Below are 27,385 nucleotides of genomic sequence, written 5' to 3' on the forward strand. Positions count from 1 at the left end.
AGATGGGGTTCTCAAAGTGGGGGTTGGGAACCCTCAGGGGGTCACAAGGTTATTACATGGGGGGGGGTTGCAAGCTGTCAGCCTCCACCTCAAATCCTGCTTTGCTTCCAGCATTTATAATGGTGTTAATAAATTAAAAACACTTTTTTTAAAAATATATTTGGGGGGGGTCACACTCAGAGGCTTGCTATGTGAAAGGGGTCACCAGTACAAAAGTTTGAGAACCACTGTGCTAAGATGTCTAGAACAGGAAAATTACAAGGGAAACAATTATCTCTCTGTTTTTCAGATTACTTTGTGCATTCAATAGTCCTTTGTGTATAGTGTCATCATTTCCCCTGTATTGCCAGGTTAGTCATTTTCCTCTGTTTATGTGGGTCAGCAACAGGGAAGAGAAAAACATAAAAAATATAGGAAAATGTGATTGTACCACAGAAAGTAGAAGCAAGACTCAGAAATTGCTGTACTACCTGAAATTATTTTAACTCTTTTTTGGAATTGATTAGATTTAAAGTTAACAACTCAATTAATTTAATGGTTTAAACATAGCAAAGTATGAAAGCGGAGCTGGGGCAACCCAAATGACCATAACTATTCCCTATCTTTCCCACATTGTGTGTCCTGGTAAACAGTAGATATGTATCTATGCTAAGTATCAAAGCTACTTGTACCTTACACTCCTCCCTACTCTTTGGCATTTCAACCAGGAAAATCTTATCACTGTGTATTTTGACAGTCCACTTAAAGATTTTCTGTCTATCGCCATAAGGATATGCAGGATATGCAGAACAGAAATATAGGACTTAAAATGGTACTAATGTACAGATGCCCACTGTACACTGTAAAGGTCTGGAATGGGGAAAAATGCATGGAACTTATGTGAACGAACTACATCAGAAAGTACAGATGAGGATTGGATGATGATTATTTCTTTATATAAAGTGTGATAACAGAATGAACTGGAGTATGTTCTCTAGTGTAGATGTAGAAACATAATGGATGGGTAGTGCTTATAAGTATGTCATGTATGATATAACGTACTAGAATATGTAGTTAATGCTTTCTATGAGGATGATGCACAATATGCAGGCATAAAGCTGTCTTATGATGTAAGCGTAGGTGGAGAAGAGAATACACAGAGAACGTCAAAGCCTTTTCTTTCTATCTGTATTGTAAGATACCTAGCACACATGAGTACTAAGATACTTGAAACATTATTGTTATTTAAGTCTGTATTTGCATACTTTACTTTTTTTTTTTAAACTTACACTTAACTTTGCTTTTCCTGAGTTTGTACATTTATTTTTTAAGCTACAATGTTCTTTTAGGCTATCTTTCCCTTATGTTATTTATACATACTTACAATCTTAAATCCAGTTTAAAGGTTTTTCCCCATCCCTGGGATTTCTTAAAGATTTTTGTCCTTTTGATACTTAGATATCCATTACTAGATTCAAAAGCTGGAATGTTTGTTTAGATTTGCGAAATATTAATGTGACATAAGCCTCTGTAGGTAGTAACAACAACTGCAAAGTGGAGCTCTTCTAATCTTTGGCTGCTTAGCTACACACTTCAGGAGACATCTGTGATCTAACAGCTATGCACAATAGTAGCAATGTTATGATGGACATTACCAAAGTTTGCTTAAGGCCACATGACTTTCTGAAGATCCGTAAGGTCTGTCAGATCTTTGGACTTCAAAACTGAAAAAGATTTCTCTCTCTTTCCTAGTGCCAAATATAGTACATATAAAAAAGTAGCTCCATTCTCAAAAAATAATGTACTTAACTTGGCCTAGAAACTTCAGATTTATTCTTTTATCCATCCTTGTTGAGGTTATTAGTTTCTTTTGAATGATGATTTCACAAAAAATGGACCTGGTAGGGGTGTTCCCCCCGCCTCCATCCCCTACTTGAATTTTGTTTAAGTCCAATAACTTATAAATAAACTATCCATTTCACCTCAAAACTTTGGGGAAAAGTTCTTTGCTCAAAAAAATCACACACATGAAATATGAACTGTAGAGACTTTTCTGAGATACACAATGGAGAAAAAAAGGCAAAATCAGCATTATAATGGAAAGCTTCCTACATCCTTAACTATAGAAGGAATGTCCTCTTCCATAAGCTTATGGAAATGGCAAATTATTAATTTATAAAGTTGGTCTCTAAAGTGCTTACATATTGGCTTAGTTCTGTAGCGGTCTATATGGTATAGTTCTTTGAAATCACGTGATAAAGAATCCTATACACGTTACTTACCTGTTAATTTCCTCTGAAATTTTCAAAGTCATTCTAGACAATAAGACATATGTCATCAACCAGTAGAACGGATCTTACTGCTCAAAATTTTGACAATATTACTTTGAAACAGATTAACTGATCTCCTGAGACCGACATCTATCTGAACAGCAGAGACAAAAAATCACACAATGAAAAACTAACACCTTTAAAAAATACCTATGTCTATAAAAGGGAGAGGCTAAAGGAATGTATTGCTCATGGAGGTGCTGGATTGACAACATTAGACATTGTTCTCATTTTATCCACAGAAAACAAAATGCAAGCATGGACGCAATTTAAGCTTATACTTTCTACTCCACACATTTTCTGACACCAATCTAGGGTGCAGAAAATTACTGTCTTAAAGAAAAATTCTGCTCTCAGACACTGCTGGTGGCTCTTGATGCAAATAAGATGGGCTCCGTAACTGCACACATTTCCTGCTGACAGCAGGAGAAAAACTACATATATAAGGAGAAAAGCATACTGGAGTCAAGTTCTGCCATAGCCATAAGAGAAAAGCATTTGGCTCCTACTAAAAAAATGGGGAGTGAAGTTTGTCATACTGTGGAAAAATTCCAAGAAACTAAACAGGTTTAAAAAAAATAATTCTCCAATCATACTTCTACAATGCTCCAGAACGTCAGGAACCTCACAGTTTAGAGATCAGATTGATTCTTCACTTCAGTGTATGGAACAAAAATGAAAATATTGTTCTCCTGAGGCAAACAGAAAATTAACTGATATACATACTAATCATCTGCTGAAGACATGATCCAGGGGGATGCAAACAGAAGGCCACACCTGGTTAACAGGAACAGGAATACTGACTGTGCTGGAGATTTTTAAGAAGAGGTTAGTCATACACCTGTCAAGAATGGTCTATGTTTACTTGGTCCTGCCACAGGGCAGGGGACTGGGCTTGAAGATCTCTCAAGATCCCTTTGAGTTCTGCATTTCTAACTGGATATCAATTTAAATTTTATCCAGGTTCCTTAACTAAATACACAGTATTCATGTGTGCTATAGCTAGCTATATGACCTACTTTGTATAGATTGCTATTCTTTGTTTGAAAAATAAACTATACTAGTGTTAAAATGCTGCAAGGCAAAACTTCTCTCTCTCAGAAAAAAGGCTGGAGTGTCATTTTTTCCAGTGTAGGTGTACAGTATATATGAAGAGAATCTCAAAAAGGTATCTCAGAACATTTTAAAAGCTTTTCACTGCTGATGACACATTTTTCTGTGAAATAAGCCACTTCCTTTCTAAAGCCCACACAGTATTTTAGTGCAGAGATTCAGTAAGTCCTAATGTCTGTGCAGACATATTTTCAGTACACAAAACACAAAGTCTTGAAGTATCTCATCATATCCCATGATTTAAAAGCTTGTTGAATAATCAGTTATATTGGATTTCAAATACTTTATATCAGAGCTAAAACATCAGGAACCATTTTTACACTTATGTATACAGCACCTAGCACATCACTAACTGAGGCATCTGGGTGCTACCATGACATGCTTAATAAATAAAAATATGACCAATAAAAGACCATGACAACATTTCTAGTTTCCTACTGGGCAGTTGAGATGTAAACGTGAAAATGATTTGCAGTCTGGAATGGGACAGAATACAATGACCAAGCATGATAGTTCCTATATCTTGAACAAAAGCCTTAGGCATTTTAAGCAAACAAAAATATATCATTTACTATTATTAGTATAAGCTTCAGAACACTTATTTTTCCCTGTAATTCCTTGGAATCCTCCCTAGGGATGCAATGTCAAAGTCTAGCATTTGGATGTATGTTTCTCCAGTTTGACTTAGATTTTTAGTTCCCATTATGAACTCACAAAGCAGCCAAAAGTTAATCATAGGCTTTAAAGCCAGAAGGGACCATCATGATCATCTAGTCTGATCTTCTGCACACTGCTGGCCATAGAACCTTACTCACTCACTCCCTGTAATAGATCCATAATCTCTAGCTGAATTACTGATGTCCTCAAATCTTGATTTAAAAGACTGCAAGTTACAGAGAATCCACCATTTATTCTAGATGAAACCAGCAAGTCACCTGTGCCCCATGCTGCAGAGGAAGGGGGGGAAAAAAACAAAACACAAAAAAAACACCCCTACGTCTCTGCCAATCTGACCTGGAGGAAAATTCCATCCTGACCCGAAATATATTGAACTGTTAGAACCTGCACATGTAGAGAGACCCACCAGCTGGACACCGGAGAAAGAATTTACTGTTGTAACGCAGAGCCCTTCCCACCTAGTGTCTCATCTCCAGCAGTTGGAGATATTTGCTAATAGCAGGTGAAGCAGTGCCATATGCCATTGTAGGCAACTTCATCATACCATCTTCTCCATAAATGTAACAAGCTCAGTCTTGAAACAAGTTAGTTTTTTTGCCCAGCTGGAAGGCTGTTGCAGAAATTCAGCCCTCTGATGATTAGAAATCAATGTCTAATTTCAATCCTAAAAACTGATGTCTAGTTTATATCCATTTGTTCTTGGGCCAACATTGGCCCTTAACTTAAATAACTCAACTCCCTCCCTAGAGTCCATCTCTCTCATATATAAATAGACAGTAATCATATCTCCTCTGAGCCTTCATTGGGTAAGGCTAAACAACCAAAGCTTCTTAAGCCTCTTCTCATATGATAGGTTCTCCATTCCACTGATCATCCTAGAAGCTCTTCTCTGCACCTGCTCCAACTTGAAATGACCTTTCTTAAACATGGAGGACCAGAATTGCATCTAGTATTCCAGATGAAGACTCACCAGTGCCTTGTACTATGGTACTAACACTTCCCTCTCTCTACTGGAAATACCTTGCCTGATGCATCGTAGGATTGCATAAGCCTTTTTCATGGCCACATCACACTAGCGGTTCATAATCATCCTGTTATCAACCAATACACCCAGGTCTTTCTTCTCCGTCGCTTCCAATTTATAGCAAAAAAATCTTGTTAGTCCCTAATTGCATGAGCTTGCACTTTGCACTACCAAATTTCACCCCATTTCTATTACTCCAGTTTCCAAGGTCATCCAAATCATCTTGTATGATATTCCACTCCTTCTCTACATTGGTAGTACCTCCTAACTTTGTGTCTGCAAATTTTATTAGCACACACCCACTTTTTGTGCCAAGGTAATTAATAAAAATGTTCAATAAGATTGGTCCCAAGACTGATCCTTGATGAAGTTCACTAAACCTCCCTCGAGCTTGACAGTTCCCCTTTCAGTATGACCCATTTTAGTCTTCCCTTTAACCATTTTTACACCCACCTTTCAAGTCACATATTAATCCCCAAATTGTACAAATATGATTATTTGCATTCCACTATAGTGCACTCGTGAATAGAAAGCTGTTGCAACTGCAATGCGCATCTGGAAGCATGAAAGCCAGACCATTAAGTGTCTGTCCCTGGATTGGGAAACCCCCATCACCAAAGAAGTCAGAATCACTATAATAAGCTGCAGGGATTAGTGAAGGCACTTCTGTGGTATTTATCTGAGTGGCTGTTTCTTGTTCCAGTGTGTTGTCAAACTTAGGCTATGCTGATATGCTGGAAATTGTTTATGGAATAGAACTGGGACAGGTTTTGATATAAAGAAAGAGGAAGGGAAGAGGTTGAGACAGAGGAAGGCGATTAACTTAGAATAAAATATAGAGCTAAAAAAATATACCACACATCTGTTTACTTTGCTTTTATGTTGCATCCTTTTCTCTTTCCCCTATCCCCAGCCGCCACCCCCCCCCCTTCATCTGTATGTTGGAGACAAACTTTTTCTTCAGACATGTCTGTAAAATTCCCAGAATATTTGACATTCTTTAACAAAAATAATAAATTAGCAATTTATACTAATAAATGAAATACTGTCTCCCCTGTAGTCTGTATCTCTGTTGGTGAGGCATTAAGGACTAGTGGTTAGGGCACTGGACTGGTTTACGAAGAACTTGGTTCTATTCCCAACTCTGCCAACAACATGACATCAGACCTTGGGGCAAGCCTCTTCAATTCTCTGTGCCTATTTTTCCCCAACCTTTTGTCTTATCTATTTTGATTTTAAGTATTTTAGTGTAGGGATTGTCCGTTACTATGCATTTTATAGTACCTACCAGAGTGAGGCTTTATTCTTGGTTGTGGTCACTAGTATATAGTGCGTTGTGTATTGTAAATTAATAATTAATATGCATTAAACAAAATATCTTCAACCATAATGTTAAAGTGACAATCTAATTTGAAAAATGATTTTGTAAAAATGGATGCAGTAGAATTCCAGTTTTATTGCTTCAATAACTTGCAGATCAAATCTGCTTGTTAGTATCAGCATTTTAGGGATGGATGCAGTGAGTCATGAAGCGATTAATAGCATTTAGGCTCCAAACTCCCATAAGCACCTTTGAAAAATTCCAGCTATGTAACTTGCCCAACATTGCACAGCCAGTGGCAGGGGATGTCCTTTATTGGGCTAGCAAATCAGGTGGGACAGAACAGCATAGAATAGCTTGGCAAAGGAGGCTTGTAGCATGACCCTGAAGCTGGTGATAAAACTGCACAACAGACCTGTTGCTCCATTAGCCAATCACTGATGCTTCCTGGATAGAGGAAGCAGAAAAAGATCCTGAAGGAGTGGACAAGAAGATTTACAAGTTTGGTTTTTTTTTGGTCAACCCCAAAAATTTAACCCAAGATGTGACTTTTTCTGGTTTATGCATCACTGAAAATAAAAATCTTACAATCAGAAAGTGGTTAACAATTCTATTAATGACGCCCAAGATGGTATAGAATCTAGCTCACTCACCAGTATGTATGTGTGTGTGTTCTATAGTGCTAACAGGAGTAAAAAAAGTAATGAAAACATCTTAAACAGTAAAAAGCAAGTAGAAATGAAAATGAATATGCCTAGGAAGCACATCCTTTTCACTAAGAGCATGGTGCCATTTTTTACAGAAGCATTTTTCAGATTAGAATTATACTTGAAGTGTTAATTTTTTTAAAGATTTCTCAGAGAAGTTATAAATATGAGGTCAATTTAATTTCAGTATAGTTGCAAATATGGGATCACACCCTGGATCAGTCTATTTCCAATGTTTCAGAAGGCAAAAGATTCACCTGAATAACTGTGCAATGCTACCCATTTGAAGAGAGAAAAAGGAGCAGGCACATTAACACAATGAAATTTCAATATTTCATTACCTTTGATAGTATAGCTACACATTTTATGGACATAAAATTAACCATTTTTAACAGTAACAGTATTTGCATCCACTTTAGCAATAAATTTCACAGGCTGGCTATATTCTATTAATTCTAAATTTGTCCTTTTTCCATCATGTAGTCTCAAGAAAGGAAAAAATATCAAATTCTACTATGCCCTTCATTAGTCTGAGATTTCTGTCTAGTCCCCTTATAATTCTCCTTCTCTATGTAATTTTAGTCTCTGCAATCTGTGGTGTACATTTAACCATATTCTTTGCTCTTCCCTAGAAAAACTTCACTTCTGTTTCCACATGAACACAGCACTCTATTCAATGGTGTATCATTGTCCAATATAGCAACATGAAATGCAATAATTTCTATTCTTTAATGCACGCAAAGTATCTTATTTGACCCCCAACTGCTAATATACATCAGACAAACATTAAATTAGACATGCATAGTAACTTGTATAGCACAGAAACATTCTCTTGGAAGCACTCAAAGAGAGTGACCTCTCTGGAGACAGCAACTTAAAGGAGGAGAGGAGTGGAGTTCCAGCTGCACAGAAAATGTAAAGACTTATTTCTAAAGATACATTACAGCTGCATGGAGACATATTCCCTTTTTTGCCCCCCCTCAGAAAATCCTGCAAGTTTAAAGCCATTAGCATATGAGAAGCATATACTATTTGTGCCCATATGCATTACCTTAAACTTAGTTAAGTTTATTTAATCTTCCATCACGATGTCCAATCTTCTATTCCATTTAAATCTAACTACAGTCTCTCTCTCTGTCTTACACACTTAGGTAAAAACTCATTAGCTCAATTTCCAAAACAATTCTGGCTCAAAACAAAGCTAGCCTCATTAAAATAGTACTGTAGCCTACTTTACTTTATTGTGAAGTTATACGTTTTCTGAACACATTCCATGTAATAACCGATGAATACATACTGTAGCACAGCCTCAAGCTTTAAAATTGTTTTCCGCCCAAAAGCATATAATCTGTATCAGCGGTTCCCCAAAGTGATCCCCGAGGGTCTGCTTTGGGTTATGCAGGGGTCCGTCTCTTGAGCCAGAGCTGGAATGTGCCAAACAGTATTCCACTGCTTTTGTTGCCTGGAGACAAAATGGCATCCTCCATACAGCATGACAGAGAGGTCATGATGGCAGGGGCATTCCCACACTGGCGGGGTCATTCTAGTACCAGAAATTAAAGGGATCTAGAACATTTAGTCAGATGCCAAAGAGATCCTTGGCAGCAAAAAAGTTTGGCAGCTACTGATCTATATTATATAAAACAAACAAACCTCCATTAAAAGAAAATTAAAGCTACAAAATTAATCACAGAAAAGTTAGGAAATGCCAGAATTAAGGTTGCCCCTGAAACCCTAAGTAGGCCCCCTTGTGTATATTCATTGTGAAAGTAATTATGACCACATACTATTTTTATGCTTCCTCCCAATGCCATTACAAAGCATGTCTTTCTAAAGAAGTAATTGCAGGAATCATTGTGCAACACAGAATGAAATTGATAGTTCAGAACTTGGAAGCAGCCTCTCAGTGTTCACAAGTATTCAACACAGCTACCTATTTTCCATAGCCACTGGTTACTCTGTTTTGCAGAGAGGCTTATTTGCAGACAAGTAGTCTAGTGAAAAATACAGTTGAAATGCATGTAATTGGATTGGATAGGGCAGAGCACAAAATTCCAAAGATTACCTATCTCAGATAGACCTTTGGGCACCACAAAGAATACAGAAATTCTCATGAAGCAGTGTGATTCAGAAAGACGTGTGTGAGAAACCCTGTTACTTCTGGGTCTAAGATTCTGAGAATTTCATGAAAAGCTTTTAAAATCATTTTGTTTACATATTTAAAAGAGTATCAGATAAATGAATTGGAAAAAGGAATTATTCTGTATATGTCTATTCTCCAAATAAACCCCATCAACAAACAAGCAGGCCTTTTAAGCTTATTGCACTTGCTTCTTGAAGGCAACAGAAAGTCTAAGGCAGCAAGCTTAAGACTTTTTCTTCTCAACTGTCTACAAGACAAAAGGAAAGAGCAAACGCGATCAATCTTGATTCCTTCAAAAATGAACTAAATGTAAAATATGAACAGGACAAAATTAGTCCACACGCCTGCAATCAACTCTGCCTGGGTGCAAGGGGCCCATCCATGTGGAGCCCCATTGCAGAATCATGGTCTCAAAATGCACATTTGCTGGGTCAAGGACAGTGTCGTACTGTATCAACATGCTCAGGCCACATTCTTACCACTCTTCTGTAACACATTTTAAAAGGTAATTTACATTGAATATGCCATTTCAAGGTATTGCCTTTTTCCTTCAGACATTGATGACAACGCTTATAAGCACTGATGTAATTTTTACATCTACACAGGTATACTGCAATGGTTTAGGTTAACTACTTTTTTTGTTAGTTTAAAAGGCATCTGTTTGCCTTTAAGTCTCATGTTGCAACATCTCTCTTGACCTCAGTATCTTGTGGCAGTTAATTCCACAGGTTATTCACGTATCATGCAAAGTAGTATTTCCTTTGGTCCACTTCAAATTGGTTGTCTTTCAATTCTTCATTGAATTGCCCTTGTCCTTGCATTATGTAAAATAGGAAGTGCCTGCCTGACCTTCTCTGTATTATTCAATCTTTTGCGTGCCTCTTCCACATGCCCTCGTACTCATTTCTTCTCCAAATTAAAGAGCCTCAATCTTTTCAGTGTCATACATGGAAGATTCTCCAAGCCTTAAATCAATTTTGGCACCCGTCACTGAACCCCTACTATATCTAGTATCTTTTTTGAGACAGTAACTAGAACAGAACACAATATGCCAACTGAGCTTGTACATTGCTGATTATAACATTATAATTTCACTATTCAGTCAATTCAACTGGTATGAATTAAAACATTGATCTATGAATTTATTATAGTTTTATCTTCCTAGGGGATGCTTTTATTATGCCAAATTACTTTACTTTTCAGTGTTTTCTTTGCATATCTGATAATTATGTAAGATGCATGTTCTACAGTAAGGGCTATCCTCAGAAGATCCTGCAGTTAGTATTTTTGCATTTATGACAGTCTTTTTGCTCTATGAATGACTGAAGTGCCAAATTTAGCTCTTCACTGAAGGATTAAATAGAACATGGACTGTGATAGAGCAGGCTCTTATTTAATCACAAACAGCTTTGGTAATCAGCAAGCTAACAGGGGAGGTGTCACGGTATTGCCACCCTTCCTTCTGCACTGCCTTCAGAACTGGGTGGCCGGAGAGTGGTGGCCATTGGCCGGGCACCCAGTTCTGAAGGCAGCGCTCCGCCAGCAGCAGCGCAGAAGTAAGGGTAGCAGTACCGCAACCCGCCCTACAATAACCTTGTGATCCCCCCCACACACATCTCCTTTTTGGGTCAGGACCCCTACAATAACAACACCATGAAATTTCAGATTTAAATAGGTGGAATTATGAAATTTACTATTTTAAAAATCCTATGGCCATGAAATTGACCAAAACTGTGAATTTGGTAGGGCCCTAATTATGGGACAGCATTCAAAAGTCACTTATCAATTACAAATTAAATCTTCCTATGTGACTAGAGCTGTTTAACCATTTTATTTCTGTAAAATTTAACCTTTCATTTAAAAAAAGTTTCTAGCTCTTATGTTTGCAAAGATAACCTCCTGTACATTAATCCATGCAGCATTTTCTTGTTATGCCTGGAAACCACTCTAGTGTCTATGCTGTTGCTTGTTGAAGAGCTATGAAGAGCAACATAGTGAAAATGAAGTCACTGATCATGTTCACTGCTGTTACGCGGAGTCTGGTGGACAACAGCAAAATTGACAATCATATCAATGACACTATTCTTACTTAGGAAAATTAGCCCAGCAAAAGCTCTGCACCACAACTATTCAGGAGAGAAGAGAACCCAAAAGCAACAATGATACCCTCTGCTCTCTGAAAACGGCCTGGAGGACGGAAGGGTAGAGTGGCAGAGATTCCACACCTAAACAGAAGTCATGAGGCTCTGGATGAGAGCAGAGGGGGAAAGGATGCATGTGCAACGTTATCTATCATGTCCTGATTTTTGGATGTTTCACCGTGCAACCTTAATTTCTCTTACCATAGTTATTTGGATGAAATTCCTAAGTTTTCTTCAAACAAAAAAATAAATTCCATGACATGCAACTACTCATTTGTCTAGATATCACTGGAATCCTCTGTATCAGATTCCTAATAAGGTCTACAGGAGGGCATCCTACTCCAGCACACTTTAGACATGCCACAGGAGACCTGGACTCCTTAGGAGCTGTGCAGCTTTTACCTTCCAAGATGCATAGAGACTGGGGCAAGGACTATAATTCGTCTGCACATATATGCAGTAAAGCCTTTCTGAACTACATACACAAGCTGTTAAAAGAAGTTTATTTTTAATTAATGGACAAAGTTAATTTTCCACTCACCTTGTACTCAGCTTTTTTTGGGGGGGGGAGGATGGGGGGCTCAATTTTTCCAAAACAACTATACCCAGAGGCAGACACAAAAGCCTGGAAAATTTAAACTTGAAAGATAAAAGTGTCAGTTATAAGTGCCTGAACACCTGTACAACCTTAAATGTAGCAGCACTGATTGCCCCCACTGTAATGTATGGTCTGAGGGCTGGTCTAATTAAGTTGAAAGTTGACCAAAGTTATGCTACTTCAGTTACATAAGTTACGTAATTGAAGTCGACATGCCTAAGGTTGCACTGCACTGTGTTGACAGGAGAGCGCTCTCCTGCTGACTTACCTTACGCTTCTTGGGGACCTGGAGTACAGACGTCGACGGGAGAGCACTTTCCCATCAACTTAGCGAGTCTTCACCAGACCCACTAAATGGACACTGCTGCGATCGATACAGCAGCGCCGATTTAGCCATAAGTATAAACAAGCCCTGAGAATGAATGTCAGGCATAGAATTTTTTCTTTAGAGCTAGATGGTTATTTCATTAGGATCCTTTCCCTTCTACTTTTTGCTTAGAAGTTAGAATTTTTAGGCTTCTCTATCTATAATCTAATTGTGTGAAGGTTCTTAAATACATTTCTAAAAAAGGCAAACTATGACCCCTATACTGCACCTGGATTCCATATGTGCGGATATATTTGTCTGCATAGAGCCTCAGGTCATGTCTGGAAACTTGTATGAGAACAGGGGTACACCTGTGCAAATCTAGTCATACACTGGGGCCTACCTCCTCAAAAAAAATGGCTAGTGTACAAATTTTGTTGCTGTTAGCAGTGCAAGACTAAATAACACATGATTTCTTGCTAGTAGTTTATCAGTCTTTACGAAGTGTTTTATTTTTTTGTACATAAATGAAAAGCAGTATTCACAAAGCAATTTCATTAAAAATACTAAATGACCCACTGAATTTTAAAAAATTATATATAAAAACAATTTAATGTACAAAAGATACTTTACAACAGTCTGAACACTGTAAGCAGTATATTCCATGTATACATTGTGTGTGCATAGACACAAATACTTTATGATTTCAAAATCTGAATATCAATATATAAGCAATTAATACAAGTGACCCATATACACACATGCAAAGTTACAGGCTGGCTGCAAACCATTAAGGAAATATTTATAACAAACCACCTCCCTGACTATTTTATATAAAATGTAAACAAAGAGGGATTTCACTAACAGATTTTAATGTTCATTAGGTAGAAACATTTTTGGAACCAACCAACCATATGCTATATGAAAATTCCAGGTGCCATAATATCATGCAGTAGTTTTAAGAAAATTAAGAATTTTCTGTGGTGAACCACATAAACATAGTTCTTATTGAGTAATTTATTTATACACCCATTTCAGTTTTAAAAATACAGTAACATGCTACCATTTAGTTAAAAATCAAAACTGTGGATAAAATTTTCAAAGGTGCCTAAGTGGCACAGAAGCCTAAGTCTCATTGTATTAAATGGAAGTTAGGCTCCTAAGTGATGTAGGATGTCAGTTTAGTGCTTTTGAAAATTTTACCCTCTGTGCATATTTATTCAAGGATCATTTCAGGCTGCAGGATTAGTCTGGGCAGACAATCCCCACCACACGCTGCATGATTTTTATCCTGCTGAACTGCATTATGCATAGCATCTTCAGGATCACCAACAGTACTAATGCAACAGATCTGAGAAATATTAAGGGTTAGTCACCTAGTACTTACATGTAAAGTTAGACACTGAGGCCCCAATCTGCAATGACATCTGTGTGGGTGGACAGCCATATGTGGTTGGAGTCCGACTGAAGTCAATGGAGCGCTGCATAGGCCCCTGGCTTCATCTGCACAGATATCATTGCAGGACTGAGTTCTAAGTGCTGAATTCTTTCATCAGAGACTTGCACGTAACTTGTGATTAAATCAACAGGAGTTCTGTGCAGGTATGATTTGTGCAGAATTTGGCTCTAAAACTGCTAGCAGCATCTAATGTTAAAGAAGGGCTTGGGAGAAGAGTAGTGAAGAGGAAATGAGAGAACAGAGACAACACAATAAGACTAGACAGAACAGGGTGAAGACAAAACAGAAGCAGCAGAAGCAAAGAAACAATTTACTCCACTAAATATAATAGCACTTCTTCCACCAGAGATTAGTAACACCTCCATTAGAAAAGCCAATTCAAGCCATCAGGAAGTGGCAGGAACAAGAAAAGAGCAAATCACCTAAAGCAAACTAAAAAAGACTGGGCCATTAAAAAGAAAATTATTAAAATGTTCAACAATTTTTTCATCACTGGTAGCACACTATCCCATTTAAAATAAATTTGGAGATCTGTCTATTGCACAAATTCTTCAGATAAGACCTAAAATCTTAATGGGAAAAATAGATTCTAGATATCAAGTAAAGGGCTGTTCATATTTAGAGAGACTTCAGAAAACAGATAACTTGAATGAAGATTTTTTTTAAAACATTTCTGAACTATTCACTAGTATTTTGAGCCAGTGAATAGCCTCACCCTGATCTACCTTGTTTGCTTATTGTTCAGCAAGTAAAATTGGAGCACTTACTATGAAAATCTTAAATGATAAAAGAACTAGCGTACTTGAGGGATTGCCCTGTGATAGCAACAAAAGTCATCTAGAGCTTTCTCTGTTTAAGGTGTGAGACAGCAGAAAGTTCTTCTGATAATTTGAGAGAATGTGACATCCTTCAGGACAAGGCTCAAGAAACTGTTTCCATGTAGTTTATGTTGGGGAAAATATATATAATTTGTGAGCAAAATAGGAGGATGTTGGGTTTTATTTCTGCTCTTTGAGTTACCTAAACAAGCTATGTTTACATTAATTATGTTTTAACCTACTGAAGGCTCCTAAAGGCTTCTGGATATGAGTGACTAAACAAAAATCAAGCTGATCAGTTAGAATATAAACACTGTAGTGCTACCATCTTTATTAAAAGGCACTAGAACCATGAACTCTATTCTGGAGAAATTAGAAGATCAAAAACCCTTCAATACAAAAAAAAGAGTCTGATACTCATATGTTTGAAGAATTCCCTAAATAGTGACAATTTACAAATGTCTACCAGCTAAACAAATTAGTGTACAGCAAATGAAACCTGCATTCCAGTGCTTTCAAATACATTTTTATAACTAAACTGACATTGCTACTTAAAGCTAGGAACAATACTAAATAATAAGGTTTCTTTTTTATAAATCAACTTATTAAAGCTCCACCATTAAGATTTAACCCGTTATTTCATAACAGTTTCCTGGTTATATCTGAATAAAGTTATGATAAACTATAAACAAGCTTATTTTTCTAGTAATAATAGTACTTGTATAGGATATGCTGCAGATTGACTGTTGAAAATACCGACTGGTAGTCCATGGATCCAAGTGAAAAACTACTAATATTTGACAAACACCTCTGTAAAGGTATGACTACCTATAGACAGTATCAGAGTCCAGTGACTATTAGATAAGAAATGAAGTTCAAGACCTGACTTTGGCCTCACATATTAAGACTCAAAATAACGAGCATTGGCTCCAGCAAGAAAAGTGAATGCAAAATTACACATTTCCATTACTAAAGGTAACTTTTTCCTAAAAGGAGAAATAGCACTTATAGCTTATCATTGCCTTTTCACTAGGCATGACTAATGCCAAAGGGAAAAAAGGGAATGTTTTTCTTCCAATGCACTTCAAACAGACTTAAAATAGGTGATGGATTCCAACTGGAAAAATTTTGATGAAATATATACTATGCACACAAATGTTTTCCAATATTCTTAAATGCCCAGTTTTAACTTGGATGTTTTGAACAGATATAAAAATTGTAACCTTAAGTTATAGTACTTTGCTGTCATAAGAAAGTCTGGTCCCGCCAAAAAGCTAGCAAATGGCTTATCATCAGGTATAGTGGTCAATGACTGATTTTTCTGGGGTTATTTCTTTTAAATGACTGGAGCTTTTGAGAACATAAGATAATTTTCTAAGATTAGTGACATCACTATGACCAAAGTATATAAAAGAATAATGAAATTGAGAATGAAATTAGCAGTTGGAAATTAAACCGTGCCACAAGACAGTTTAATTATGTAACGTACCAGAAACTTTAAATTTAAGCACATCTAATCAAATTAATCCAGAGCAATATCTATTTTAGGTTTTGTTCTGCAATATAACCAAACAGTAAAATAGAATGGTATAGCTAGGATTTTTTTCCCCCAAATTAAGTCTATTTTTTCTTACTTAGAAATGTACTTTTGTATAGTAGTATTCTATATATGTGCAATGCCTATGTATTAAAGATTAAGAGTCTGTGAAAATTAAGATGTTGTATCTTAATGCAAAGTATGCAAAAAATAAAAATACAGACCGTGCAGTAGTTTAAAAGTTCACATAAATTTTTTGATCACCAACTATTTGTTGAGAATTATCAAATGTATAATAAAAAAATATAGAATGTGAATTCTGGATCATAAAGTCACCCCGTACAAAATTTATAAAATCATTTAAAAAGGCTCTGAAGGATACATTCTGTTTCTTTCCCCTATTTTACACTAGTCTCTTGTAAAGGCTCTTTTTTGTCCAGCTTTTACAATGTCATCAGGAGATGCTGATTTAAAGTCAAATGGTGTTATTGATATTAAAGGGTCAATTTCCTTATTTTTAACTTCTTTTACTTGCCTACTGTATAGGAAAGTCTTATGGATATCAATCGTGCGCCTTTTACATCCTTTTGGAGGATAACGGAGACACAAAGTTAAAGCAAAAGCTGACGGTCTGGCACAAAGAGCCTTCATCCATGAGAGAGACAGATCCTGGCTCTTAGAAATACGTCTTTTGCTTTTTTTATTTCCTTTAACTAAAATAATATTTTTTCCTTGCTTTGAACTTAAAACTTTAGTTTCTGGGACTATGGTATTTGACTGGCGTGCTACTGCTTCTGCAGATACTTCTGGATTTTTTATAAGGACACTTAAGTCAATGTTTGTGTTTACTCCTGCAGAAGGCCACATTTCAGCTATACTGAACCTCAAAAAGTCTTTTGCTTCTTGAGGCTTATCTACTTCAATAGTTTCTGCAATTAAATCTGAAAGTGACAAATTCTCAAGTTCTCTTACTGGAGAAGCCCGAGACAATGCCAGAGAAGACAGAGATCCTGTTAATTCTGACATCCCTGTTGCAGCTTGATGTTGACCAGCTAATTGTGACAATGGTGAGGATCCCAATTTCAAATCTATAAAACTCATAGATGTTTGGTTATAAAGATCAGATAAAGAACAACAGTGGCTTGAATTACTTTCCTGGTGCTCTTGAAGTAGGTCAGCCAGTGATGGACCCCCAGAGTTTGAAAATGGCAAACTATCCATGTCTGAAGATGAGATATCTTGCCTGATACTTTGTAGAAATGAAGGAAAATTTTCAAAACGCTCAGTCTTTCTATTCTGAGTACAGTTTATATCATTATCAAGTGTCAGTTTCCCTACCGAACTCATTAAGCCAGGACTACTATCCATACTTCCTTTACTATTATGATCTGAAGAATTTTGAACCCCAAGCAGTCCCCTGTCTTGGAGACTCAAATAATCATTAGTTATATTCTGCATCAGCAAAGATTTCAAGTCTTGTGATTCCTTGCACTCCAACTGCTTCCAGGCAGGATTTTCAGACTGACTAGCTTCCAGTAACTCAGCACCTACACTAAAGCAAATTTTGTCTTCATTGCTGGAAATCAAACTTAATGTGCTGGTATTGTCTGGTAGCTGTACTGCTACATGTTTACTGACAGATTCATAACATGATTCTTCATACATATCATTACTGAGGGAAGAATATAGAACTCCTGAAGATTTATTAGACGATTCAGATATTTTCTTTTCTATTGAGGATATATTAGAATGTTTAGCTTTGAAGAGTGTTTTGTCACTTAAAGTTGAAAAGTAACTAGGTGATTTAGTTTTGACCGTCAGGCTACTGAGCTCAGACATGCTGGTGTTTGCTGAAGAGTTTTCTATTAAGTAAGACAAGTTCTCCGAATAAGTAAAAGTTTCTGAACAAAGTAAATCTCCTTACCTTACAATAGCCAATAATTTTCAGATAGATGCATGGTCACAACGAAAAAATCCATTTTTTTAAGGAGACAGCAACAGCAAAGTTAAGGAGAAACATGAAAGGCATTTAATTACTAAATGTTACTTGAAAAATTGCATTGCATCATTGTCTCTATAATCAAATAGAACTGAGTTCTGAAGGGCATTTATTCAATCATTTAGCAAAATTATTACAACTATCCACCAAAAGAAACACTAAGTTAGTAAATGAATATCAACTCTTAAGATGTCTGAATCCACACAACCAATTTATTGTACTAGCTCTACAAAAACAGTCTTGCAATATCACAAGCAAACATTTAAAATGTCTTAAAATTTGCTGTCTCAAAAAAATACAAAAAAGTTAGCAGTTGGATAACTTAAGTAGTAACATAACTAAAGTATTTATTAGAAAACAGAATTTCATTGAGAATTGTGGTTGCTTACATTTGAATTTAGGGGTGAGGACCAAGTTTAAAACTAAAACTTGATTTTAAGTTTAGTAAAAATCTACTGCTTCCTTTAAAGAGATGTTCTCTATATATCTTAAAACCATGAAATGTATTTAGAAATAGAAGATTGAGAACTTTATTTGTTTTCCAATGAGTAATTTTGATATAACAATGCAAGTATTTTCCAGTTCTAAACTCGAGTATCCTATGCACAGCCAGTGAACTTTAACCTAAACCAAAACGTAATTAAATAAAAGCATACCTTTTGTTGTCTTTCCCGTAGTCACAGCTTCTTCATTCTTGGTCTTCACATTTTGCTTACTGTCTTGTGCAAGCACAAAATCCAAAGCCTTCTGTACATCAAATTTACTATTCAACACTGCTTCCACCATCACCTGCTCTGGTGCAGTTTCCCCCAGCACTTCTCTCATCTGATCAAGGCACGAATAAAGACGGGCTACAAAAGACATCAGTAGTTATAAAATTATAAAACGTGTGTTTTCACAAAATGGCATGATAAATTACTAAAACCATACTTGCAATACATATATTTGGGGTGGGGCAGAAATGGTAATTATAAAATCATTGGAACCTGATTTCTTCCTCTTGCAGGCTCTCTTATCCCCAGCACTGAAGAGTTTTACAATTATTTCACCAAAACATTACTAGAAGAAATACATTTAATGATTTTAAAATTGTCTTTAAAGAGCTGAACACTTAATTATGAGGTGTTACCAACATGAACAGTATTCATGCCAAAGAAGAAATGCAATTATTCAGCTTAAAACTATTCAAAGTAATTTGATAAGACCATGTGATATCCATTTAACAGCACATTGTAAGTGTTTACAGATACTGTATTTAACTTTTATGGTAAACAGCATCTTCTCAGGCCTTGGAACTTAGCAACTGAATAACCATAAATGCTAGCATCTTTAGATTAACGCTTTAGCATTACAGCTACTTGAAATCTTACCTTTCCTAGAACTGAGAGAGGTTTCTGGGTCTTAAAATCCATATTCTTTGACGCCAGACTTCTCTATTAATATTGCGTACATTACAGAAAGTAAAGGGAAATGAAAGGAAGGCTGCAGAATAAAATGATGGACAATCCTAAAAACAAACCAAAATCATAGAATCATAGGACTGGAAAGGACCTTGAGAGGTCATCTAGTCCACTCCCCTGCACTCATAGCAGGACTAAGTATTATCTAGTCCAGGGGTCTCAAACTCAAATGACCCCGAGGGCCGCATGAGGACTAGTGCATTGGCCCGAGGGCCGCATCACTGACACGCCCCCTTGCTGCCCCTGGCCCCACCCCCAATCCACCCCTTCCATGAGGCCCCGCCCCTGCCCTGTCTCTTCTCCACCTCCTCCCCTAAGCGCGCGCAGTTTTAATAAATATATACACTCAGTAATGCACCTCACTCAAAGGACAAAACACGCACTTAGATTTACTGCCTAAGGCTCTGGGAGGGAGTTTGGGTGGGGGAGGGGGTCTGGATGCAGGCTCTGTGCTCGATGCAGGCTCCAGGCTGCGGCAGGGGGTGGGGGTGCAGGATTTGGGACGGAGTTTGGGGATAGGAGGGAGTGCAGGGGTGAGGGCTGTGGGGCTGAGGGCGAGGGGTACATGATGCAGGAGGGGGCTCAGGGCTAGGGAAGAGGGTTGGGCTGTGGGGTGAGGGCTGTGGATGAGGGGTTCATGATGCGAGGGGGCTCAGGGCTAGGGAAGAGGGTTGGAGTGTGGGGTGAGGGCTGTGGATGAGGGGTTCATGATGTGGGGGCGCTCAGGGCTGGGGCAGAGGATTAGGGTGCGGGGGGATGAGGGGTTCATGATGTGGGGGCGCTCAGGGCTGGGGCAGAGGATTAGGGTGTGGGGGGATGAGGGCTCTGGCTGGGGCTGAGGATTAGGGTGCAGGGGGATGAGGGGTTCATGATGTGGGGGTGCTCAGGGGTGGGGCTGAGGATTAGGGTGCGGGGGGAATGAGGGCTCTGGCTGGGGCTGAGGGTTTGGGGTTGGAGAGGCTCAGGGTAAGGGAAGCCTGCCTTGCCAGTACTGGCGGAGGGCAGGCACTAGGACCCTGCATCCTAATCCTCAGCCCCAGCCAGAGCCCTCATCCCCCCACACCCTAATCCTCTGCCCCAGCCCTGAGCGCTTCCCTTCCCCCCCCCCCAGCCCGGCCCCCGCGGGGCCCCCGTCCCCCCGGCCCGGCCCCGGCGGGTCCCGCTTCCCTCCCCCACCCCCCGGCCTGGCCCGGCCCGGGCCCGGCCCCGGCGGGTCCCGCTTTCCCCCCCCCCCTTACCCGAGCGCGTCTCCGGGGGTCCCGCTCAGAGCCGCGTGGGGAGGGGGCGGGGCTGGGAGCTCCACGCCGAGCGCAGCGCTCAGCCCAGAGCTCCCAGCCCCGCCCCCTCCCCACGCGGCTCGGATCGGGGCGGGGCTCAGGCGCTCGGACGGAGACTCGGCGCTCTATGCGCCGAGGCTCCAGGAGAGGGGCGGAGGCGGGAGCCTCCGCTTTTCTCTTGGGGGCCCCTGCGGAGCTCCCCTGGGGAGCTCCGCGGGCCGCAGGGAAGAGCTCCACGGGCCGCATGCGGCCCGCGGGCCGCATGTTTGAGACCCCTGATCTAGTCCATCCCTGACAGGTGTTTGTCTCTCTCTCTCTCTTTAAAATAAGTAAATTATACTCCTTTTAAACTGCAATTTCTCTTGTATATTCCTTCATTCCATCACTGGAGATTTTTAAGAGCAGGTAAGACAAAGTGGGTCCGGTAATATCTTTTATTGGACCATCTTGTGTTTTAAAAAGGACAGTCAGAAATATCCTCACACCGGCTGTTTAGCACAGATCCCTACTACAGATCTCTCATATGTTTTAAATCAGGGGTCGGCAACCTTTCAGAAGTAGTATGCCAAGTCTTCACTTATTCACTCTAATTTAAGGTTTCATGTGCCAGGAACGTTTTTAGGTCTCTTTCTAAAAGTCTACATACAACAATAGTTTTGTTATATATTATAAAGTCAAGAAGGTTTTAAAATGTTTAAGAAGCTTCATTTAAAATTAAATTAAAATGCAGAGCCCCCCGGACGGGCGGCCAGGCCCCGGGCAGTGTGACTGCCCCTGAAAGTCAGCTCACGTGCCGCCTTTGGCACACGTGCCATAGGTTGCCTATCCCTGTTTTAAATCAATGCTATTTATATATCCATTAGAATAGTATTTCCTACCTCTCCCAATGTCAATGACCTTGCCTTTATTTTCTAACATTACAAATATTTTATACATTGGTAAATGCCACCCTCCCCCCACTCTTGGAACTGCGTACACAGAAACCAAACAATATTATCCTTGACAAAGATAAAAAATTCACAGTCACATACCCTTAACCCTTTGTTCAATCTGAGAAAATACAGATGAATCTGGCTGTTATTCAACCCACCCCTACCACCAAAAAAAAATCATGGAACTGACATGGCATTTGTTGCCTTCACACTGTAACTCTCACATTGTTAATTCTTCTTCCCTTCCCCTACCTCCCCCACCCCGCCTATGTCTGTCTTGTCTACTTAGACCAGGCGGCACGCAAGCTGATTTCCAGTGGCACTCACACTGCCCAGGTCCTGGCCACCAGTCCGGGGGGCTCTGCATTTTAGTTTAATTTTAAATGAAGCTTCTTTTAAACATTTTAAAAACCTTATTTACTTTACATATAACAATAGTTTAGTTATATATTATAGACTTAGAGAAAGAGACCTTCTAAAAATGTTAATATGTATTACCGGCACGCGAAACCTTACGTTAGAGAGTGAATAAATGAAGACTCGGCACACCACTTCTGAAAGGTTGCCGACCCCTGACTTAGACTGTCAGCACTTTGGGGCAGGGATCATCTCCTTCTCCATGATTGTACAGTCCTAGCACAATGGGGGGCCTACTTGGTTGGCCTTTAGGCACTAGCATAATAAACATGATCACAGTGAGAGTTCTACGATGGAGAAGAAAACTTTCTTCATCTCCATTACAGGCACAGCATATATCTTTCAAGATTTCTTTGCCACACATCAATCAGAAAGATGCAGTGTGAAACTTCTGATACTGTCTCTCTACCCACTAACTTAATGATTTATCTGTTGCAGGTCATTTAAACACCAAGGCAAAGTTAATAATGTTCAGAATTTAGGAATAAAATATCAGTATTCAAGGAAAAAAAGAAAATTACATCCTAACTACTATCAATAAAGTGATCCATTACATTTACAGTACTAACAATCAGCAAGCCCTAAGTCCTCCAGCCCCCGCAGAACAAAGGTGAGCCCTGACATCGAACTGGAGAAGGTAATGATTCTGACCATCCTCTTCACCAGTGGTTCCCAAACTGGGGTTCGTGTACCCCTCGGGGTTCACGAAACGTCACAGGGGGTTCTCGGGAAAAAAATTCTCTAATGGCAGACAGAGCTGTCCCTAGGGATCCCAGGCACCACAGGGCCAGCCCGGAGCCTCAGGGATTTCCAAGAGCTATGCAGATCAAAGCAAGCATATCTATCACACTGAGGAGATTTAAACTTGAAGACTCCTTATAAGAAATTGAAAGGGAGGTAGATTGTTTTTGCTGTTTTTAAAATTAAATAGGCTGCTAGTATTGTTTTTTTAATTATTATGAAGAACAAGTTTAAGCTTTGTGTAATGTGTGTTGTTTGCCTGGACTGCTCAAGACCTGAATGTTGTGTAGGAGGAACTCTTTGAGTTGGCTTCTTAAATACCTTCATGCTGTTTCACTCTGATACTCCTTGATGAAAGCTAGGAGCCTTGTCTTACAACAGGCTTAATCAAAGTGATACATGCTGCAAAAGTGAGATCTTGGAAGAGTGTTGCCATTTTCATAATGTAATAAAATGCTGTAATGATAAATATCAAATAATAGTGTGTAATAAGCATGTCATAAAAACAAATTTTATACTTCCAAGATCACTGCTTTTATACTTTATCCTCAGGTAAGGGAGAAAATCCCTGAAAATATTTATTTTTAGGAGGGGGTTCACGAGACTTGACATTTTAGTGAAAGGGGTTCACAGGTTGTTAAAGTTTGGGAACCACTGCTCTTCACCAAAACTCTACAATACCAAGATTTAAAGCAATGCCAGCTTTACGTGCTGAGCCAAAACCCAAATGACATGTCTCATGACTGCAATGGCTACCATAAGATCTTTGAGGCTCTTGTTAAGAGAAATTAAATGCAGAAAACTCAGATAACACAATATTAGTGTCCCACAATAAATATTTTAATGTATCAAGAATCACAGAAAGGCTATTTGCTAGTAGCTGTGATTCTTCAGTCACCCTGTGTATTTATACTTGTGGGGGATGGTGCCCCTGCCACCTCAAGCTCATGAATCCCTCTTGAAAATCATATCTGTGGGAGCTGAATGATCATGCCCTTTTTGCAAACATTCAGACTCTATAAGGGAGTGCAGCTCCCAGTTGCCTCAGTTCCTTCTCCTGTACCACAGAGTCCTATGTGCATAGAGAACTGTTGGGTAAAAGAGAAGGTGAGAGGTAAGTGTGAATATGCAGAAGCAACTTTCAAAGAATCACTGTTACTGGGAGGTAATCTATATTTTTTCTTCAATGGACCCCTGCACATTCTGACTAGTGGGAGACTAGTGAGTAGTACAGCCCCAGCGGAATGTAGCCTGAAGAGTTCTCAGGAAAAGACTGCGGAACAGCTCTCTTAAACCCATCATTAGAGTGTGATGCTAAATTTAAGAACTAGAGTTTACTGAGTTTATACACAGAACTCTAAATAGCTGTTCTGTAGAGTTCAGCAACTGAGATAAGTCTCAGGCATCTCACAGACTCAGCACTGGCCTTACCAAGTGAGCCTTAAGTCCTGACGGGATATGGACTTCAGCTATGTTATAACAAAACTGTGTAGGATCTAATCCTCTAATAATTTCTGGGTGAATATGGCACTTTTCCTCATACAGGCTAAAACGATCTGTTGAACTGCATAAAGTTTAGTTATTTCCAAATGGAAAGAGAGAACCTTTTTCACAGTAAACATATGGAAACAAGCTTCACCTCCATAGGCCACGGGTTTAGGGGAAAAAGACAGGGAGTGGATGGACTGGTTGATGTGAATGTGTGAAACCACTTTGGGAATTAACTTAGGATGTGACTGGAGGACCACTGTGTCCTTATTCAGCGGTTCTCAACCTGCGGCCTGCATACGGCCCAAATAGCACACAACTGCAGCACAGCTCAAGTGCTAAAGCGTGGCTCGTGGGCTGCGGTCCGCTAAGTTCCTGTCTGCCCACCGCAGAGGGGTGCAGGCTGCCCCGTTGTCCAGCACAGTGGGGACAAGGTCGGGGCTGCCGGCCTGCCCCTCATGGTGGGTGTCCAGGTTAGCTGCCCAACCCCGTAAGCTCCGGGGTCTGTGTCTAGGGCAGCTGGCCCACTCCACATGGCAAGAGTCTGGGGTCCAGGGCAGCCACCCGGCCTCGCTAGCTCTGGTCGGCTCTGGTCGAGGTCGGGCCTGGCAGCTGGCTGGCCCAGTAGGGGCGGCCCCGTGGGGGTCGGAGCGGGCAGCCAGTCCCGCGCGGCAGAGTTCTAGGTCAGGGTCCAGGCTGCAGCTGCCCTGCCACCTGGCCTCTGAAGCCCAGGTAACACACTGTGTATTAAGTTGAGAACCACTGCCTTATGTAATGTGGTATGAGATTAGTCATCAGGATTTGTAATTTTTCACTAGCTCTCCTGATAGAAGTAATAGTCATGAGAAATGCCATTTTACAAAGATACATGTGTAAGGGTGCAATCCTCCCTAAGGCAATGTTTTCCGAACTTTTGAATGCTGGGAAGCATTTCTTTGGGAAAATGAAACCAACTGTGCCACCTTGCCACCTCTGCTACCCTGCCACGTTCTGTTAAAGAACTACATACCTTAAATTTATGCATCTTCCGTGATTCTTACCCTCCAGGCACCATCCACACTATGTCGGTGTTTCCCCAGAAAGATTCACATGATAAGTAAGGCAGACCCTCTGTTCTTAGGCTTCACAATCTATAAAAGGCCTGTGATGGGGTGTACACTGCACACTTGCCCTTAAGGGGTTAATGGAGGCCAAATGGGCCAATTAACCTATTAGGCTGAAGGCTGAGAGAAAAGCCTTAATTAGAAGAAGCTCACCTTCTGTGCAGGAACTGGCAGAGCCTATATAAGCCAGGAGGCTGGCAACAGAAGAGGCTGCTGGGAAAGGCTTTAATCACTCCGTGGGAAAAGGGAAGAATGTTTGGAGTCTACAGAGACGTGTAGGCTGCGGTTGTTCCCTGAAGGAGGGAGTGCTGAAGCTGGCAGACCCAAAGATGTAAGGGAGAGCCCGAAGGTTAGGAAAGGACTCAGGGAAATGCAGCAAGGTACGGAGTGAAACAGACCTTGACTGCTGACTAGAGGGTCACTGAACCAGGACCCGGAGTAGAGGACGAGCCAGGTTCCCAAAGCAGCCAGTGGGGAAGTGGCACCAGCAGGGCAGTATGTAGGAAGATTGCCTGAGCCTGTGTGTGGGAATAAACTTTCCAACCCCAGGAAGGGGAAGCCAAAATAGTGTCCAAGCCAGAGAACTGCGTCACAAAGAGGCTGCAGCAACTCCTGGGGTGAGACACGAGTGCAGACAAAGAAGCAGAGGGACAGTGGGCAAAAACAGGAAGGGGCTTTGACCTGGTAAGCTATTCCCCTGAATGACAAGAAGGAAGCCCCATACCTGCAGTGAATAAATCACCCCATCACAAATATGCAAGTCATATCCATAGGACCACTTCAGCAATTGGACAGGTTCCTACATAAAATCCTTTCAAACTCACAAGGACAGAGAGAGAGAGAGCTGCTCCCAAAGTCAGAGACAGCATGCTCTTGCTGACAAGGTGAACATGAATGACCCTCAAATCCCATACTGGATGGCAGAGACAGTTGCCAGTACCAAAACGCAGATTCATGCTAGAGGATTTTGAAACTGTTCCGGGCCAGAAGATAATGTATCTAGGGAAGCTATAATAATAATAATGAGGATGCTAATATTTTAAACGTGAGTTCAACACTGAGGCTTGAGGATGTGGACAGAGTCAAAGAGATCTGAATAAGAGAAAAGTCTGCTGGTGGTGCTGGGATCACTGCATTGTAGACTCCAGTGCTGGTGTGGTTGCTCTGGAGTATTATCCTTAGAATGGGGCCAATGTTTTTTTCTGCTTTGAGAGAGACATTCTCAGTACTAGATAAAGGATCTCTTCTCCTTTCTCTTGGCAGGAAAAGAGAAGAGAAATTTGCCAGAGAGATATATTAAAAGCATGGCAGCTTACATGGGCTAAGTCATCAGTGCCAGACTTCTGGGTTCAAGGAGGCATCATTTTTTCCAAAGGTCTGATAACAAAGTTGTCCAGAGGCCCTCTGAAGTGTCAGGTTTTGTTGGCATGCTGCCAGAACCAGGTTAAAGTGCCAAACCTTAAGACTCTGGAAGAGTCTTAACAACTCAGTGGTTTATTGATCGTCACATTAAATGGAAGAGTCATGGACTTAGACAAACCTGTGCTCAACCTCACCTAAAGTCTAGTGCTGAAGCCAGCATGAAGGCAAATGACTTGGGCCATTATGTGGTCATGGGTTTCATCACCAAAGACAGACATTGTGGGCCCTAGATGGAACCCTGGCCTTCTGGAGTCTCAGCCTGTGCATTCAACTTTTCTCTCATGAAGTATAGTCAGAATTGTCTGTCCCAACAAGCTTGAGTTTAGTGAGCTATGCAAACCAATATTACTACAGAGCAGGCATCTCCCAGGCAGATGAGACACTAAGCATG

The 27,385-nt window shown here is 39.9% G+C and overlaps 1 protein-coding gene across 3 annotated transcripts in view; it reads right to left on the reverse strand.

Moving 5' to 3' along the window:
- HBS1L (HBS1 like translational GTPase) overlaps positions 1 to 27,385 on the reverse strand; it is a 131,778-nt gene that overhangs the window by 69,469 nt on the left and 34,924 nt on the right. For 2 of the 3 annotated variants that reach the window (XM_045009685.1, XM_045009686.1), the window contains exon 7: positions 18,811 to 19,005. In XM_045009685.1, the coding sequence (XP_044865620.1) occupies positions 18,811 to 19,005 (195 nt within the window). Of the gene's footprint in view, positions 1 to 13,698; positions 18,075 to 18,810; positions 19,006 to 27,385 lie in introns of those variants that run through there. The other variant, XM_045009687.1, reaches the window with a different exon arrangement.

The sequence above is a fragment of the Mauremys mutica genome, chromosome 3, assembly GCF_020497125.1.
Source record: "Mauremys mutica isolate MM-2020 ecotype Southern chromosome 3, ASM2049712v1, whole genome shotgun sequence".
Lineage (NCBI taxonomy): Eukaryota > Metazoa > Chordata > Testudines > Geoemydidae > Mauremys > Mauremys mutica.